Raw genomic sequence first — 17,329 nt, 5'->3', positions numbered from 1 at the left:
TGGCAACAGATGCTAGCTCAGGGCCAATGTTAGCTCAGGGAAAAAAAAACCCACATTAGGCAGCCCAGCTAATTTCATCATCTTCTGTTGCAACTTCCTTCTGTCTGAGTTGAGCACCTCACTCTTTTTCCTTACAGCTCCACATGGCCTGGATCTGTGGAGAGTCCTGAGACCAGCTATGGTGGATGGAAGAAGGCCAGTGCAGTTGTTGTGGAAGGTGACCTCCCTCTGGATATATATATTTCTTTCTGTTTAAAACTCTTGATCTCTTACATCTTCAAGAGCTGTGATTCTTGAACTTTTGCCTGCTGAATTTTCTTCTCTAAAGGCTTTATGATGCCCCAAATCTCACAGTGGTTTCCAAGCTCAAAAAAGCCCCATTGGTCATTTTGTAGATGGCATGAAGATGTATGACAGACCCTGTTCCCCCTCTTCTTTGGCATGAAAGATTAATATTTGAGACAAGTACAAAAAGTTCAAGTGCAGGAAGCAACTTAACCTCCTGGAGAAAACCATCGCTGTCTGGCCTCCACTAGAAGTCAATGTAAAATTCTGTAGCCCCCAGCCCCACATTGGAGAAGAGCACTGACTTGGAGTCAGCTCACTGATGTGTCCTTAGGGCATATATTGCACATGTGCCCCTTTGAGTGCTGGCATAGTGGGGTACAAGGACAGAACAGGGGCCAAATGGTCCATTCTAGGATGGAGGCCTGGGAGTGAGGAACAAAGGAGAAGCCAGGTGGGTGAAGCTGAGAAGAGGAGAAAGAAGGAGTAGATGAGAGAAGAAGGTAGGAAAAAGAACTGAAAAGAAGGGGGAAGAGAGAATAATACAGGAAAGTAAAATGGGAAATAGAGGGGAAAAAAACCCCAGCCAGGAAATAGGGGAGAAAAGATGAGAGATTTGGGGGGAAGAAGAGAGGAAGGAGACCAGTAAGATGTCCAAACTCTTTAGGATGTCTCCAAAATTCTCAGGAAATACTCATCATGTTATCTCATACTTGCTAAAGTCTAGGCAAGTTTAAAATCCTTTTAAAAATGGAAAACTTGCCCTGCTTTGCCAAATGACATTCCAATACCAATTACTTCAGAGTGAGAGCATCCTTCTACCTTTCTCCTCTCCCTTCACACCCTCAGGGCTGTGGGACACCCTTAGGTTACAGAGGCAGCAGGCAGGGGAAAGCACAACCAGTGGTGTTGGGAAATCTTTGAGAATCAATTCCAGATGTTGTGGTTTCTTTCTCAGTGATCAGGTGTAGAAACAAATGACTCTGTCAACATATTTTTGGGGAAACAAAGCAAACAATGGCATATACCCACGTGTGGTCTTAGCCACATAGCAGTGGGTCAAGTAGGCCAAGCTGTGAAGTAGGTGAGATGGACTTCAATGCCCTCCTCCTCCCTCTCGCCTGGGGACTGGTCTTCCCTTTGTGTCAATAGGAGAGTTTTCTAAGAATCAGAGTTGGTTAAAAAAGAATGGACTAAAATTAGATAGTGAAGATGATTGCACAACTCTGTGAATATACTAAAAGCCACTGAATTGTACACTTTAAAGCAGTGAATTCTGTTATGTGAATTATTTCTCAATAAAGCTGTTATTTCAAAAAAAGAGAATGAGTTGCCTTGATAAAGAAAAGGCTCCCAGTCATTAAGAAGGTTCTAGCTGACATTTTATGTCATGGAAGCTACAAAAGAAATTCCTGAACTGGAAAGGCAACAGGACAAAATGACTTCTAAACTCCTGTCTGGCCTTACATTTAGTCATTCTGCTCCATTTATATGTGTTATCAGTAACAGAAAGTGAACAACTGGAAAGCCCTATAATTCCTGGGAAATACTAAGCATTCTGATCCCTTGACAGAACATCTGTTAGTGGGCTCAGGTTCAAGGCTGAAAAGAAGAGTTTAGCTGGAGCCCCTGGAGTCACCTTAGGCTTCTCATCAAGGATCTGGCTCTGGTAGGGCAGCCCGGAATGTTTAGGTCCTCTTGGCTAAAATGTCTGGTCCAGGGAAGCCAGCCCCCTCCTCAGAGGGCTGTTGGGGAGATAAAAGGCAAGAACAGAGGTCCTTTCCAACCCTTGGGGGCTTCCAGGTGAGAGATGACCCAGGGCCAGAACAGTCTTGGGACTGGCTCGGTAGCTTATATTTCTCTGCCCACGTGGGATGAAGAGAAAGATACAGCCAAAAGGAAATGGAGGTGGCTTGCTGACATTGGCTTGGACATTCTCCTAGTTTAGCCTCATGGAGTTAAACTTATGTTAAAGGTTGACACCAAGGAGACATTTATCAAGTCCCCTCTTCTGGCACTTGAAGGGTTAATATCACAGCACAGAGTATATTATTCATTCTTGGAAAGCAATTACCTGATTGTGGTTTAGCACCTAATAGTTAACACTACCCCCCAACCCCATCCTCACTATTTATCGCTGCCTCAATGCCCTTCTCTTTTTGTTTTTGGTAATAAATTTTGTTTCCTTTGGGTTCAGAAGGCAAGAGGAGCCCCAGTCCTGGAGAAAACACTTGGCTACAACATACAGTACTTTCCAGAGAACAACACTAACCTCACAAAGACAGTGAATACCACTAACCAGCAGCTTGACCTGTATCTAGGAGGCGAGACCTATTGGGTGTCTGTGATTTCTTATAATTCTCTTGGGGAGTCTTCACTGGCCACCCTGAGGATTCCAGCTATTGATGAAAAGCGTAAGTACAGTGTAAACTTCTTACTTAGATGCCTGGTCCCATCCAGGTAGCCAAGGAGTAGTCCCTATCCTCTCAAGGGTTGCTATTTCTCTAGAGTCAAAATGAAAATGAAGTTGGAACTTTTTAGGTCATGGTGAGGAGAGCAAAATCTCTGGTAGTTAATGAGCTCCTTGAAATAAAGTTCCTTTGGAACAAAGCTTTTGCTGAAAATCAGAGACTTCATAAATCATGTGATACAAAGTCATAACCCTAGGAGTTCTATGTGCAGCTTGTATTTATTTTGTTCTAAGTGAATGTGAGCTGGAATGAGCCATATAAAACTATCAGATCTGCCATATCTGTCCTCAGTGGCTGAAACCTCTCTTTTGAAATCCTCCCCTCACAATATTGAGCATGTCCTACCTTGGTTTGCTCACTCCTGTTTTCTTCCTTTTCTCCCTTACATTTGAATACCAAGTTAGGAAAATTTCTAATATTTATACTTGCCAATAAATTGCTCATTACCCTTTTGATTAAGTAGTTCTTAACATTTTACTGCTCCCAGGCAAACTCATATGTTATATCCTGTTTTGGAATAAAATACCTTCTTTGATTCTTATTCAAGGAATTGCAGGTAATGGACTTACTCTTCTGCTTTATTTTTCTTTATAAATCTTACTATTCCTCATTCTATAGATTTTCTCATTTATTTTGTTTATTACCTCTCTCTCCCTCAATAGGATGCAAGTTCCATGAGGGCAGAGATTTTTGTTTGCTTTTCTCTTCCCCTCTTTTTCCTCTTCCTCCTCGTCTCCTCCTCCTTCCTCCTCCTTTATTCCAACATACAGAACAGGCAAAGAGCAGTTGGCATAGAGAAGGTGGTTAGTAACTGTCTGTTGAAACACATCATAGTTAGAGAATGCACTCTCCGATTCGTCACCTCTCTCTATTTGCTTAGACCCAGACTGCTTCAGGCATTTCCACTACCAGCTCTAGACTTGTCTGCCTATGCTCCATTTTAGCTCTTCTCCTTAAACATAACCTGTTTTCTTCCCTTGCCTCATTTTAGAACTCTTAGATATACGTATTTTATGTTTTGAGCTACATTTGATATTATTTTAGTTACTATTTAATGGTATTTTCCATAGTCTTTAGTTCCTGGCATCCTAGTTCCTGCCTATCAAATACCCTAGTGATGAAGTTTCTGACAAATATATGTCATTGGATATACATTCGTTGTTAAAAGAGGTGCTGCTGCATAGTAATCTCAGTGTCTTGGTGTGGCTCTGGAGTGGGAGGCAGTAAAGAGTAGAGGATAAAAGCATGGGCTTTGGAAGCCAACAGCCCTGGATTCAAATCTTTGCTCTTTCACTAGATACCATAAACCTTGGGCAAGTTATCTAACCTCTCTGAAACTTAGCTACTGTAAAATGGGCCTATTATATAATAATACCTACCTCATAGAGCTATTGTGAGGATTAAATAAGATTATGTATGTAAAATTCTTTGTCTAGTGCTAATTATTATTATCATTCTTAATATGATTTTTGATTAATTAAATTTCTATTAGACCTGGATTATCAACTTTAAAAATTTTTCCCAATTCTGAAACTTCAAAGGTTTTCCCTAGTTCTAGGGCCAGCCCCGTGGCCGAGTGGTTAAGTTCACGCGCTCCACTGCAGGCAGCCCAGTGTTTCGTCGGTTCGAATCCTGGGCGCAGACATGGCACTGCTCATCAAGCCACGCTGAGGCGGCATCCCACATGCCGCAACTAGAAGGACCCACAACTAAGAATGTGCAACTATGTACCGGGGGGACTTGGGGAGAAAAAGGAAAAAAAGGAAACTTTTCCCTAGTTCTGAAGGTACTTGCTTTGTGTCAGAAGTATCAGTGTGATCATCAATTATAATGTTCCCAGACTAGGTGTAGGCAAGCTACAGCTTGTGGGCCAAATCTGGCCTGATACCTGTTTTTGTATAAAAGGTTTTATTGGAACACAACCACACCTATTTGTTTATGTATTGTCCATGGCTGCTTTTGTGCAACAATGGCAGAGTTGAAAGTTGTGACAGAGACTATCTGTCCTGCAAAACCTAAAATGTTTACTATTTGGCTCTTTACAGAAAAGGTTTACAGACTCCTGTCCTAGACATATAAGAAAATAATGTTCTACAGAATTTTGCTTAATAAAGTGAGGTCATCTGGAGAGTAGTTATAGTAATAAGAATTGTTGTAAGTGTAATAGTCATTAAGTATAATTATCATATATTGTCCGTTAGTATATGTCAGGCATTGTGCTAAGATGACATAGGTTAATCTAATGTTAGCCTTGAAATGACCCATGAGGCAGATGCTATTATACCCACTTTATAGATGGTGAAGCTGAGATTCAGGAAAGCTTGATAATTTGCCCAAGGTCTCTCAGGTGGAATTCAAGCCCAGATCTGCATGATTCCAAACTTGTATACTATCCTTTATCCAGAACCTTGGACTTGGTATTAATAAAGTGACTTAGAATTCTGGTCACAGTAAATAATCAGTGACGCTGAACTGGTTATTTACTTCTGTGAGCCTCTATTTTCCCATCTTTAAAATAAGGGATTGGAATAGATATACCTTCAGGTTCCTTCTGGCCTGAACATCCTCCAAGTTCTAGGAGGCCTTAGCCAGTAGGCAGCTATGGAATGGTCTGAGGCAGGGCCTGGATTGTGTGATGAATAGCCACTGAGGAGGAGTCTGGGACTGACTTGGGGTAGCGTTCAGGATGGGCTAGGACAGCTGGCAAGGTGAGGCACTACCAGCATCTGAGAGCTGTATTTGATAAGCCTAGAGTGACTGCCTTCATGCAAATCACAAGACATTAATGGTGTTCATAGCCAACCCCCTTCCCCCTTTTCCCAGGAAGGTTCTATATTTCCTACTTCCCCTAGGGATGTGTTGCGGTGGGAGAAATTGCTCAAAAAGTTCTTGTTGAATGATGGAAGGATACAGCCATTAGTTTATATTTAGTAGAGTGATGCTTTGGAAACTTCTCTTTCAACACTCCTTAATGATGCCTAGGCCCTTTCGTCTTTCAAGGCTGACTCTTGGCTTAATTGAACCACACCCACTGTGGTCCAGAGCGTGGGCTTGTTCCCTTGGTCCCTACAGCACTTTTGGCTCTTTCAACCAGACTCCTGCTCCTCAGAGCACCAGTTTGGTAATGAGAAGGAGTGTGGTGTTAGGAACCAACACTCTGTCAGGTCTTCAGGTCAGGGCTTGTGTGCAAGTACTTTATTAAGAAAGTTCCTCCAGAGAGACCAGAAAAGGAAGCAGAGGAAGCAAGGCCAGGGAAGGGGAAGAGGCCAAGCCAAAGGTTCTGTTTGATTTTCCTACGGCTACTCACAAAAGGACCACAGACTGAATAGCTTCAAGCAACAGAAACTTATTGTCGCCTCGTTCTGGAGGCTAAAAGTCTGAAATCAGTGTTGGCAAGGCCATGCTCCCTCAAAAGCCTCTAGGAGAGGATCCTTCGTACATCTTTTAGCTTCTGGAAGCCCCAGGTGTTCCCTGGCTTGTGGCAGCATAACTTCAGTCTCTGCCTCTGTCGTCTTCACCTGGCCAGCTTCCTCTGTGTCTCTGCCTCTGTGTCCAAATTCTACTTTTCTTGTAAGGACACCAGTTGTATTGGGTTAAGGGCCACCATCTTAGCTTAATTACTTACATCTAAAAACGGCCTGATTTCCAAATATGATTAGTTTCTGTGGTATATCTATAAAGAGGATATCTTTTTGCGGAGACACAATTCAACCCATAACAGATGCGATCTGCAATAAGAGTCTTGGGGAGAGTGGTTCTAGCCTGACACTGCAGGGGGACTCTGGGATGTAAGTTACATCTCAAAGTTATCCCAACCAAGCAAAACACACAAAAACAATAAGAAGGAATCTAAGAAGATTGGGAGTGCTAACATTATCTGCCACAAGAGGCTAGGTAAGGGTCCATATGCTCTAGTAATGACTTTCAGCCTGACCAAAATAGCAATTGAGGATGCTTAGAGGCTATGAGCAGGGGAGGGCCGGGAGGAGAAAGTTAGAGCCCTGGGGATTAGTGGGGGTTGATTTCTTGGCTTGTGTGCCTTGCCCCAGCCCCACCCCTTCCTCAGCTTCTCCCTTCCTTCATGCCTCAGTCGTCCTTCCTCAGAGCTACCCTTTCAGGTTGACAAATTATCTGGCCTTACTTGGAGGACTAGCAGCTGGAGTGTCTCATAAAGACCCAGTTTTGGAAAGGAATTCATAAACTGTGGCCTTCGAGAACAGAGGCTCCTAAATATGCACACAGCCTGATGGGGCTTGTTGCCCAGAAATAGCAGGATTCGGTAACCTCAGTCCCTGCCTCAAATCCATACACTTGCCTCGGCTTCCAGCTTCAAAAGGCTTTTTAGTTTTTTTGAGGAACACCGTCTCTTCTGCCCTCTCCAGGACTGTCTTTGATGTTTATTTCAACATAAACTGGATAAGTTAAAATCCACTTAAACTGCCTGTGGATTCCAATTTTGAAGGCTCAGTTGTGTTGTGGGTGGTGAGGAGTGAATGCAAGGGGAGAGCCACAGCCTATGCACCTTCTGAGCCCCACCCCTTCGTGCCCTCTTTCTCTGCCTCACTGCACCTCCAGTGGTTCTCTCTTTTCCATAGTTTGAGCATTTTTAACAAGATAGCTCTCTAATTCTGATTACATCCCAGATAGTGGATTTGAAGCCACATGTTCAACTTTTCTGTTAAAAGAATCCATGTGCCTGTTTCCAGACATGAGTTTTCTACTAGGCCTGCAGAAAATGTTGTCATTTATATATTGGTCCTTACCTAGGTGCTTTGGATGGGTGTGTTTGTATCTTTCTAGTACAGGCACAACAATTCTTACTCCCTTGGGAATAGGAATCCATAGCTAGGTTGTGTAGAGCCAGCCTAGACAGTTGAAATTTGAAGCCATCTCCCTGGTATGATTTTAGGGTTGCCATCTCCCAGCTTCCCAGACACAGAATTCCTGATGCCTGAAATTCTCCCTTTAGAGATTCTTTCTTTTTCTCAGGCTTGCTTTCGTTTTGACTTGCAGAGACACCTGTGGAAGGTTAAATCTTTTTAGTCAGCAACTCTCTAGTGAGATCCTTTTCTGGAAATATGTAAATTTTGGGGAGATAAGAAAAGATTAAGAAGGCACTTAATTATCAAAGGTGACGGGTGAGGAAAGGGATACAACAAAAGGGGTGAAAAGAGTACCATAGGGAGAGGCTGCCGAGGAGGTCCTGAACTTTGACCTTCTTTACAGTTTGGGCAGTGAATGGATGCCAATGTGGTTGGTGCATTTGGAGGATGAGTTAGGTAGCTGTGAAGCTGTCTTTTTCTGTCCTTTCAGCATTTCAGTGCATTGAGGCCATGCACTCCTGCCTCACTCAGGACCAGCTGGTCGTGGAGTGGCAAAGCTCTGCTTCAGAGGTGGACACATGGATGGTCGAGTGGTTTCCAGTTTTGGACTCAGAGCCCTCCATCTTCTCCTGGGAATCTGTGTCTGGGGCCAGGAACTGGACAATCCAGCAAGGTAACCAGTGCAGATCCCACAAGTTCCCGTAGGATTTAGTTTCATTTTCATCAGTTTTTAAATCTTTAACTTTGGCTTTGAAGCTGTAAATGTGGTTAATAGCATTTGACAAGCCAGTGCAAGCTTAGTAAAGTGACACACTTCTTGGCATTTCCCAGCAAGGCTGGGACAGAAAGCCATGGGTATCAGACCAGGTCTCTGGCCTGTTTCTAGGTGAAAAACACCATCTTAACACCTACCATTAGAGAGCCATTCTCAGATATCTTGATCGTGTGGATAACACCAGAGTTTATATCCCATCTGTCCTACCCAGGGCACCCTCTTCAGTTCTGGTTACCTGTTTAGGAGCTGGGTCCCTTCCCCAAGTGATTGATAGAGGCAATAGCCTTCTTTTCAAGACAGTGCCTGCTCCATGTAAGACACATGAGAGGGGCTTCACCCTCCCAATCCTATCAGTCCAACCATTTCTTAATACTTAATAGCATCCATATGAAGAATTATACTCATGCAGGGATGCAGGCAGACAGAGGAGCTAGAATTCCTGGTATCAGAGTTCTCTAGGGTGATATGCGTTTGGCAGAAGGATTAAGTTGATTCTGCAGTGCCCCCAAATAATATAACAAAATATGTGGTGGGGAGGGACTGGATCTCTTACTTTTCCCTTTTCCCTACCTGGGTAGCTCTGTCATTTTGTTAGAGTGGTCCAGGGTTTAGTTCTAGGAATTAATTTTAAAAGGTTAGAACTGGAATAGACTTTAAAGACCATCCAGCTGGACCTCCTTATTTTCCAGATGTGGAAACCGTAGAGAAATAGAATATCTGCTGTAAGTCTTAGGCCGTTAACTCCTAGTCTAGCATTCCTTCCTCCTACTATGCCATACTCTGCACTTAATGCTTGTTTCCTCTCCCTCTTTCTCTCTCTCTGTTTTTTTATTACAGATGAATTAAAACCTTTCTGGTGCTATAACATCTCTGTGTATCCAATGTTACAGGACCAAGTGGGCGAGCCATATTCCATCCAGGCTTATGTCAAAGAAGGCAGTATGTATGGACAAGGTCCCATGGGGAAAAGGAAACACTGGGGCTTGCCCAACATTCAGACAAGGCTGTGAACACCTGTCGTTCATTCACAGTTGTCTTAGGGCTCGTCTGTGCTGCACCTTCAGCTTGTAGTAAGCTATGTATATTTGACACAATTGTAGTCAGGTTATAGATTCACTGAATTTCAAAGCTAGGGTAGACATTAGAGATCATCAAGTCCAAGCCCCTTATTTCACAAATGGAAAATTGAGGCTCAGAGAGGTAAAATAACTTGCCTAAACTCACAAAGAAACTTAGTGCAAATAGCGTTGTAAGCAGAAATAACAATTAGTTAAGATCAAGTTAGGGACCCTACAGAGTTTATCATAAGTCGGAAATGCTAAAAAATTATTATTGTTATTTTTTAAAGATTGGCACCTGAGCTAACAACTGTTCCCAATCTTTTTTTTTTCTGCTATTTCTACCCAAATCCCCCCAGTACATAGTTGTATATTTTAGTTGTGGGACCTTCTAGTTGTGGCATGTGGGACGCTGCCTCAACGTGGCCTGATGAGCAGTGCCATGTATTTGCACCCAGGATCTGAACCAGTGAAACCCTGGGCTGCAGGAGTGGAGCACGTGAACTTAACCACTCGGCCCCCCAAATTATTTTTAATTGTGTAGCAATACGCAAGGGTTTTACTGGGGAACTGCTCAGACTATCTTTTTCAAAGTTAATATCTTCCAGATTCAACATTAAGAACAAGATTCTATTGCTCAAAGGTAGCCCATGAAGGCATACTCTTCGACTCTTTGATAATAGCTATGAAACATATGAATGAAAGAGCTGGGTGCCAAATTACAGTGAGAAGGTCTGTAAGAGAGTACTTTTTCTCTGGTCTTTGACACTGCTTCTTTTCCTGTTCAAGATGAATGACTTCAGAAAGCAGTTTTTCCAAACAAGTTGATCCATCGATTCCTTACTCTGCTACCACCTCCCATCTCCAGCACTGATTTCGGTCTGAGTACTGGCCAGAGCCTTTGTAGAGCAGGGATCTGCTGGGGTGTGATTCAGTGTTTATTGTTTATCTCCCTGTCCTGTAAAGTTCCATCAGTAGGTCCTGTGAGCAAGGTGGAGAACATTGGCGTGAAGACAGTCACAATCACATGGAAAGAAATTCCCATGAGTCGGAGAAATGGTTTCATCAGCAACTACACCATATTTTACCAAGCCGAAGATGGAAAGGAATTCTGTAAGTGTGCTTATAGCTACACTGAAATATCCCCCAAACCCCAAGTAGATGCTATGGATAGACCTGCCACTGGAGTGGTTCCTGCAACCCCACATGGTTGGTGCCCTGCAACCCCACATAAGTCATTTAGCTTCTTTGAGCTACTCTGAAAATGGAGCCAAGAGCACTCACCTCTTGAGTTTTTTTGAGTCAAATGAGAGTGAAGTGACAGTACCTGAGAGTCCTGTAGAAACAGGTGGAGTTGCTATAATTTGCCCTGGTCAGGCTGTGAACAGATTGGCCTCCTGGGAGTTTCCCAACCGTTATTCCAGAGTGGAGCATGCCTGGATTAAAGAGTGGAGTGGGGACAGACCCGGTTTGGTGGCACTTACCTCAGTGCAGGACCCTACCATGGCTCCTACTGCCCACTGACAAGTCATATTTATTTCTTGAATCCACGCTGTCTCCTGACATCCTAAATTCCGGGATAGGCTTGGATTCCTATTCAGGCTAATTTTTTTTGTTATTGTAAAATACATATAACATAAAATTTACCACTTTAAACATCTGAAAGAGTACAAATTGGTGGCATTAAGTACATCGATAATGTTGTATAACCATCACCATTACCTATTTCTACCCCAAATAGAAACTCTGTACCCATTAATCAGTCACTTCCTGTGGCCCTCTTCCCATAGGCCCTGGCAAGCACAAAACTGCTTTTTGTCTCTATGGTTTTACCTATACTGGCTATTTCATTTAAATGGAATCATACAACATGTGGCCTTTTGTGTCTGGCTTCTTTCACTTAGCATAATGTTTTCAAAGTTTATCCATGATTAGCGTGTGTTAGTACCTCATTCCTTTTTATGGCTGAATAATATTCTAACGTGTGGATATTCCACATTTTGTTTATCCATTCATCAGTTGATGGACATTTGGGTTGTTTCACCTTTTGGCTACTATGATTAATGCTGCTATGAATATTAGTGCACAAATATCTCTTTGAGTTCCTGCTTTTAATTCTTTGGGGTATAATTGCTAGGAGTGGAATTGCTGAGTCATATGGTAATTCTAGTTTAACTTATTGAGGAACCACCAAACTGTTTTGCACAGTGGCTACACCATTTTACATTCCCACCAGCAATGTATGAGAGTTCTAATTTCTCCACATCCTTACCAACACATTATTTTTTGTTAAAAAATTTTTTTATTATGCCTATCCTAGTAGACATGAAGTGGTATCTCAGTATGGTTTTGCTTTGCATTTTATTAATAACTAATGATGTTGAGCATCTTTGCCTGTGCTTGTTAGTCATTTGTATCTCTTCTTTGGAGAAAGTCTTCAATCTCTTTGCTCATTTTTAAATTGGATTTTTTGTCTTTTGGTTGTTGAGTTGTAAGAGTTTTTTTATATTCTGGATACAAGTTCCTTATCAAATATGTGATTTGTAAGTATTTTTTTCCCATTTTGTGGGCTGTCTTTTCACTCTCTTGGTAGTATCTTCTGATGTACAAAAGCTTTTTAATTTTGATGAAGTCCAGTTTAATCTATTTTCTTTTGTTGCTTGTGTATTTGGTGTCATATCTAAGGAAACATTGCCAAATTCAAGGTTTGTAGGTTTACCTTATGTTGCCTTCTAAGAGTTTATAGTTTTAGCTCTTATATTTAGATTCTTGATCCATCTTGATAGGCTAATTTTAAGCAGAACATGGATAAAGGGATTGGGGTATGAGACAGCCAAGCTTGGCAGTACAGGTTCCAACACTCTTATTTCAGTGCCACTAAAGCACAGTTTTCAATCGGGCTTAGCTGTGGTGTTTGACTTCTATATTTTTCCTTTAGCCAAGACAGTCAACTCCAGCATCCTGCAGTATGGCTTGGAGTCCCTGACTAGAATGACCTCTTACACTGTTCAGGTCATGGCCAGCACCAGTGCTGGGGGAATCAATGGCACCAGGATAAACTTCAAGACATTGTCAATTAGTAAGTATTTTCTTTAAGCCCTGGATATGTCTCCTTGGCATTTCCCTTGGGCCAATAAGAGATGATGTTTGCCAAAGGAGGTGGGGGAAGCCAAATGAAAGAACAGTACCTAAGTGAGGAGAACCATCTATTCTCTGGCTTATTGACCTTCCTGGGAGGTGTACAGGTGAGGAGAGAGTAGGGAGAACAGGCAAATTGAGAGCTGCCTTTGGAAAGACTGGTCATGCTGCTCCTTCCTCTTGGGTAGCCCATGTGATCTTGAGGAGGAGGGATAAAGTTAATGCCAACTTTACTTTCAGCCTCCAACTAGCTCCCGCCTCAGGGCTGCCCCCAAGTTCACAGTCACCAGTTTCAGTGTGTACAGTGGGGCCTTGGAGGGAAAACCTTGTTTGAACAAGCACCATCAGCCTACATGAAGGGACTTAACTTCATCTTTTGTAGAGATTTTTAAGCAAAAAATGTATAATATGTTCTACTTATCAGCTTTTACATTAAAAAATGAGGAGTAAGAAAAATTTAATAAATACAACAAAAGTGTAAAATACAATGTCATTTCATATGATGTTATGGGAAATATTCAAGAGGAAAAGAAGATGGAATGAGGAAGGAGATGAAGAAGAAAGAAGGAACGAGAATGAGAGAAACAGAGAAATATGTTAATTTTTCCAAGTCCTTGAGTGGCAAAGATTTGATTTTAAGGATATACCAAAACTGTTTCAAGAAATGAACAACGTTTTGTAAGAACAGTAAAGAAACATTGCCAAATTTTACAGTAAAAGTAAAAATAGTCTTGTTTAAGGATTCTTGAGGGGTTGGCCCAGTGGTGCAGTGGTTAAGTTTGCACGTTCCACTTCGGAAGCCCGGGGTTCACCAGTTTGGATCCTGGGTGCGGGCATGGCACCGCTTGGCAAGCCATGCTGTGGTAGGCGTCCCACATATAAAGTAGAGGAAGATGGGCACGAATGTTAGCTCAGGGCCAGCCTTCTTCAAATAAATAAATAAATAAATAAATAAATAAATAAATAAATAAGGATTCTTGAAAGCCTCTTGTTCATCACATTTTCAAAAGAATAAAAATAGCTTTATGGTTCTGGAAAATATGAGTATAGCATGTGTTTTTTACATAGAAAACGTTCTATTTTTATGGGCGAACATTACCTTTTGGAGTTATTTTTTATAGTGTTCCTTAAAATATTTTAAAATCACGTTGTATTTTCACAACAGTGGACACAAATTGCATTATCTGATGGAATTTTCTCCAGGGGTCACATTTGAAGGCAAATCTTGTCTTGGAGCCTACAGGTTTCTTACCCTTAGTCTACAGATCATAGATCTCCTTGCTTCTATCTTTGATCCTCTACAATCTGTTTTCCACACAGCAGCCAGTTTAAAACCCTAGAATCCCTGCTTAAAACCCACCAGCGGCTTCTGTTGTATTTTAGATAAAATCCAAACTCCTTCCCATAGCTTTCAGGATCCTTCATCATCTGTCCTTTACTGATCTCTTACATCATCTCTTATCACTTTCTGCCTCCATTTATGTTCCTTAACTTGTTCCTGCTTCAAGACTTGCATCTGCTGTTGCTTCTACATAGAATGCTTTCCCCGTATTTTTGCGGGGCTAGTTCCTTCTTATTATTAACATTAGCTGGAATTTCACTTGTCAAAGAAGTTTTCCTTTGCCACCATATCTAAAGTTGCTAACTTTCCTCTCTGTCACCCTGTTTTATCTGAAATAATCTTATTTATTGGCTGAATCCTTCTACCAGAATGTAAGCTCCATGAGAATAAGGATCCTGTACTTCTTGCTTATTGCTGTTTGTTCTATTATCCAGAATAGTGTTTGGCAAATTCTAAATGCTCAATAAATATTTACTAAATGAATGAAGTTGCAGGATAAACTTGGTGAACACAATGTCTGTCAGTATTATTCAGGGAGAAAAGAACTGGATGGGCAGCCACATAAAAAATTTTTTTTTTATATCAAATGAATTTGAATTGAATTGAAAGAAAACTAATAAGGAATGTGTTGCTGAACTACTAGAAGAAAAAGATAATCTTTGATTTCTGTCAAGAAAGTGAGGAGTTCAACCTGCTACTCACTCTCATTCTCCTTTTCCCAAAGGTGTCTTCGAGATTTTCCTTATAACTTCTCTGGTTGGAGGAAGCCTTCTTATTCTCATCATCCCAACGGTGGCATATGGTCTCAAAAAACCCAAGTGAGTTTGTAGGCAACAGCGTGTGCCCTCAAAATCAGGGATGGAAAAGGGTAGAAGGCATCAGGGGTGGAAGAGGGGGTGTTCATTCATTTATTAATTCGGTATGTATTTAAGTTCATTGTATGCTGTACCTTGTGGCTCATCAGAATTCTGACCAAACGATAAGACTTTCACCCCACCCCCTCAGCCGCATGTATGAGGGTTAAGCCTTTTTGAGGTCAGGTGAGGGCCAGCTGCCCCACAGGCTTTATCAGCTATGTTTCGTATCCGAGTCTAGAGTTGGGGAGAAGATCCTTTTTCTCACTGTTTAGAGGGGGCCCATCCCAGCAGCAAAGGCCTCAAGGCCACTAGCTTCTCTCCCAGGGAGCAGGGAGCTGCCTACCCATAGCATTAGAGCCTGACCTAGCATAGACTTGTTCTTGCTTGTGGTGCAGTTGGAGAACTGGCTGCAGGGTCATTTGTCCTGCCTGCCCTGGCCACTGTGGGGAAAGAAGCTTGTCTTTAGGGTCTTGTGCTTCTCTCCCCAGAGAGTCTCATACTACCTTGATGGTCAAGGACTTCCTCACAGGTAGACCTTTCTCTCCAGAATTGCACACTTGTGGGCCTTCTTTGCCAAGCAGCTGTGCTTAGTTATGGTTAAGCTAATGTCAACCTCAGTTCCCAGCTGGAAGTTGTAACTAAGTCACCAGCACAAATTCTTGTACATTTTGCTTGTCTAATAAGCTCCCAGGTGATGCTGATGCTGCTGGTTGAGACCACACTTTGGGAATCACTGCACTAAAGTGTGGGTATCTTATAAGGCTTAGAGTGTTACCCTTCCTGTGGAATAAATCTCAAAGAAATGGCTCTGTGATGCTGTGGTTCCTGGCATCGGGACCAGGGGTGTAGATGCAGGGGCGGGAGAGCAGGAAGGGTAAGAATAGCTCTGCATGTGGAGAGGTCTTTTCCCATCACTTCCCTAAGTGACTTGCAATTTCACCCTCTGAATTACTTTGCTTTCCCAGTTTTAGTCAGGAGGCTAGGCCCTTATTTAATAGGGAGCCACACAATTATCTTTAGCAAAGCCCTACCCTTTTGGCTTGGCCATATACTGCAAGTAAAATGCTTCTTGGACTCACTTTCTGATTTAAAATCTTATCTCTTGTTAGCAAATTGAAGCACCTGTGTTGGCCTGATGTCCCCAACCCCGCTAAAAGCAGTATAGCCATGTGGCGTGGGGATAATTTTGAGGTAAACACCCCTGTTTTTGTTAAAGAAATCTTTGAGCAGGCTGGTTGTGGGAGGTGGACAAGGGCGATGGAGGTGGGGAAGAGGCTTGGGCTGAGCTTTGTACAGGGTTCACACAGATAGAACTGGAGGTTAAAAAGTCCTGGGAGTGGCTGGCAGGGCAGATGGAATCAGCCTTCCTGGAATGACTCTGATTTCATTCTTTGAACAAGAGGGAAAGGCTTCACCAGCTCACAAGGACCCAGTGTGCACCAGGCTGGAACTGGTCGTTTAAAGGAAGCCACAGAAGAAAGACACTGGCTCTGCCTGTAAGGACCTGACTGTCTAAGTAGAGAGCGTGAGAGAGCCTGGCTCTAAGATTTGAGACCATTTAAAAAGCAGCCAAGAGCAAGTTAATCTAGAGACCACCTGGAGACCCTGAGCGGATGCAGAGTGCATAGCTGTCCAAAGGCTGGGCAGGCTACCTTGAATTGTTTTTCTCAGATTGGGGAAGTTAAAGTCAAACTTTAACTGACAATGGGGTTTTCTAGTGAATTGTCCATAAGTAGAAACTCTCGTTTTTCTTAAGTTTTTAAATTGAAAACTATTCTGAAAATTTTAAGGTTTAATTTCTTACTGAAGTTGAAATAAGCCCCATCAGATATAACCTTTAAATCTTTGCTATTGAAAGCATATACCAGTATTTCTTGATGCAGAAATTTTTAATATTAGCCCTTGTTTCAACTCAGAAGTCTCCTTTTAACATGGACATTTTATTTTTGTTTATTTAATTGTTATGATTTTTGTTATTTCTGTTTGTATTTCCTTATCTCTTTTATCAGTTTTGTATTGCTCTATTTACTTTCCTACTTATTAAAAGTTATTAAGAGAGTAAATGAGTTCAAAGGCAGTATTGTCTGATATCTAAAATGCTTTTTGAATAATCTGTAGGTTTGGCCTCTATAGCAAGCACTTATTAATCACTCACTGTATGCCAGGCACTGGGCTAGGCTCTGGTGTTACAAAGATGACAAGGATGACACTGCCTCTGCCATGGGGCCACCTTTGATTTTCTGGAGATATTGGGCAAGTCAGTTGTCTTTATGATTACAGTTTTTCCATCTGTAAGAGTTCTAATTTTGATGCTCCCATCTCAACTGGGGTTTTGTGAGCATATGATTTTATGGAAAATAGCTTTGAGCTCTCTGGAAGAAATTGATTGAATACAGTGTGTTCCTTTTCAGGAAATGGGCTACCCTTACCAAGCTCCTATGGAAGGGTAGGTGGAGGTGATTAGCCACACTGTGGTCTCCAGAGAGAATGCAGGGAGCTGGTTAAGAGGTGGGGTGTTGGGTGTCCAAAGCCTTTTGAGCTTTTGGCTAATCATATGTAGTCCCCAAATGACCATTTGGA

The 17,329-nt window shown here is 42.1% G+C and overlaps 1 protein-coding gene across 2 annotated transcripts in view; it reads left to right on the top strand.

Moving 5' to 3' along the window:
- IL31RA (interleukin 31 receptor A) overlaps nt 1-17,329 on the top strand; it is a 99,561-nt gene that overhangs the window by 58,017 nt on the left and 24,215 nt on the right. For both annotated transcript variants that reach the window (XM_070519647.1, XM_070519646.1), the window contains exons 7-14: nt 138-217; nt 2,483-2,699; nt 8,070-8,252; nt 9,192-9,293; nt 10,379-10,525; nt 12,351-12,491; nt 14,617-14,710; nt 15,859-15,940. In XM_070519647.1, coding sequence (XP_070375748.1) covers nt 138-217; nt 2,483-2,699; nt 8,070-8,252; nt 9,192-9,293; nt 10,379-10,525; nt 12,351-12,491; nt 14,617-14,710; nt 15,859-15,940 — 1,046 coding nt within the window. The remainder of the gene's footprint in view (nt 1-137; nt 218-2,482; nt 2,700-8,069; nt 8,253-9,191; nt 9,294-10,378; nt 10,526-12,350; nt 12,492-14,616; nt 14,711-15,858; nt 15,941-17,329) is intronic.

Source organism: Equus asinus, chromosome 10 (assembly GCF_041296235.1).
Source record: "Equus asinus isolate D_3611 breed Donkey chromosome 10, EquAss-T2T_v2, whole genome shotgun sequence".
NCBI classification, from domain to species: Eukaryota; Metazoa; Chordata; class Mammalia; order Perissodactyla; family Equidae; genus Equus; species Equus asinus.
Note: the sequence above shows the minus strand (reverse complement) of the source record. Positions and strands in the feature narration are given on the sequence as shown.